This window comes from Crocodylus porosus, unplaced genomic scaffold (assembly GCF_001723895.1).
Source record: "Crocodylus porosus isolate Cpor-Errol unplaced genomic scaffold, CroPor_comp1, whole genome shotgun sequence".
NCBI classification, from domain to species: Eukaryota; Metazoa; Chordata; order Crocodylia; family Crocodylidae; genus Crocodylus; species Crocodylus porosus.
This window is the reverse complement of record NW_017728907.1, coordinates 54289162-54291191: the sequence shown is the minus strand read 5'-3', so window position 1 is coordinate 54291191 and position 2030 is coordinate 54289162. Positions and strand designations below refer to the sequence as shown.

At 51.2% G+C, this 2030-nt stretch overlaps 1 protein-coding gene across 1 annotated transcript in view; it reads right to left on the bottom strand.

Annotated features, from left to right (window-relative positions):
- DMRTB1 (DMRT like family B with proline rich C-terminal 1) overlaps window positions 1-2030 on the bottom strand; it is a 14653-nt gene that overhangs the window by 5919 nt on the left and 6704 nt on the right. The window contains exon 3 of the mRNA XM_019531455.1: window positions 1187-1334. Within this exon, the coding sequence (XP_019387000.1) occupies window positions 1187-1334 (148 nt within the window). The remainder of the gene's footprint in view (window positions 1-1186; window positions 1335-2030) is intronic.

The following is a 2030-nucleotide window of genomic DNA, read 5'->3' as shown; positions in this document are numbered from 1 at the left end:
GCAGGGCTGGCAGGGGGGCAGGGGCTGCAGGTCAGGAGTGAGGGGCTGGCAGGGGCTGCAGGTTGGGAGTGAGGGGCACCGGCAGGAGGTCAGGGGGCTTCAGATCAGGAGTGAGGGACATGAGGGACAGGGTGGGTGACTGTGGGTTGGGTGTGCAGGACACTGGCAGCGCCAGGGGGCTGTGGGTCAGGAATGAGGGGCACCAGCAAGGGGTGGGAGGCATGGTACTGCTGTTTGGGAGTGAGGGGCACTGGCAGAGCTGGGGTCAGTGGGTCCGGAGTGAGGGGGAGCAGCAGGGCTGGTGGGGGGTCGCTTGTCAGTGAGGGGCAACAGAATGGGCAGGGGCAGGGCACTGGCATGTCACTGCCTGCCACCATCATATTCCCTCTGTTCTCCTCCCCGGTGACAGGTGTCCTCTTTTTTGGGGCCTGGAAATATGGTAACTAGATGCGCTATTATATATTTCTGGCATAAATAATGTTTTACCTTTCATTTTCAGTCATTGTCATAACTTATATCCCACATTTGAGAGAAGGCAGATATACATCCACAGTGATTGTATAGCTGTAAATACAGCGCAACGGAGCAGCCTCGCTACATGTATATAGGTGCCCAACATGCCTGGCTTCCCCCGAGCTGCATACTTTTGAAACAGTGAGGTCCCCTGTAGCGTGCCATGGGGACCCTCCCACCTTTGCTTGAGCAGGGGGTCTCCGAAATCAAGACAATTTGGGTCATACAATTTAGTATGAATACATCAGTATATTCTAACCAAACTCCGTTTTGGCTGAAAATTTCTCACTGATTCTGTTGTCATATTTCCTGTAAATTATTTTCCACTGCAAGATGAAGGCAACACGAAACTGGTACAGCATGCATGCAAATAAGGGCCACCTGGAAAGTTTAATTACACAATAAAGATCCAATTCTACCATCCCTCCAGATACAACTCCTGTTGATTTTAATGGGCTTTTACATGGTTAGTAATGGAGCAGCAAGTGTATGAACGTTAACATAAACTACATTGTACCTAGACAGCACACAATACACACCAAGCAAAGTGAAATCACCATACGTACACACTTTTGTTAGAGGTTTAGACCTTAACGAGCTAAACACATTATCCATTTTACCAAGCTCTGCCATGAGTCGTGCATGAGCTCACACTCATCGCACACCTTCTTACCAGCTGCGTCCTTGGAGGCGTCAGGCAGAGCGCCGAGTGGGAAGGGCGGTGATGGAATATAGTGAATCCCCGGCAGGAAGCCCGGCGGTATAAACTGAGGAAGCGGAGAGTAGTAACCTTGTCGGAAATCTCCACCTGCATCTGGAATCTGCACAAACACCAAACAAAGCTGCAGTGCAGATGCATCTCACCCGCCAAATCAAAGGCCAAACGCTGTCCTGGCTTACACCGCTTCTGAGGGCAGCAGGGCCACATCACAGCCACTGTTTTGTGACAGTGTATTTAGAAATGTTTGGTTTCCCCACCTTCTTCACAACCCCTGGCCTTGTCATTTGTGAGCCATGTGCCATGCTACTAGGTGCTGGACCTGAGACAAAAGAAGTGCGTCTTGCACGATGCTGTCATGGATGCTAATATTATGAATTTTAGAATACATCTGTCTGTCTGTTCCTAGCTCTTTATTTGCGCTCTGACTGGCTGACCAAGTAATGCAGGGGCGCGGGAGCGTGTCTGAGCCCAACGTCTCAGCTCTCAAGAGGCTCATTGGACTCAGTGTTATGGCCAGAGGTTGCTCCTTCCTGTGAGAGCCAGGTTTGAACACTTGCCATGCCCAAGACTGCACTTGGACGAGGGGGTAAAATGCACCTGTTCAAATTTGCTGATGACACTAAGATGTGGGGGGACGTGGGCACACTGGAAGGGAGGAACAGTCTGCAATCAGACCTAGACAGGTTACAGGGGTGGGCGGATGAGAACAGGATGGGATTCAACACCGACAAGTGCAAGGTGCTGCACCTGGGGAGGACCAACCGGCACCATACCTACAGGCCGGGGACTCCCTTCT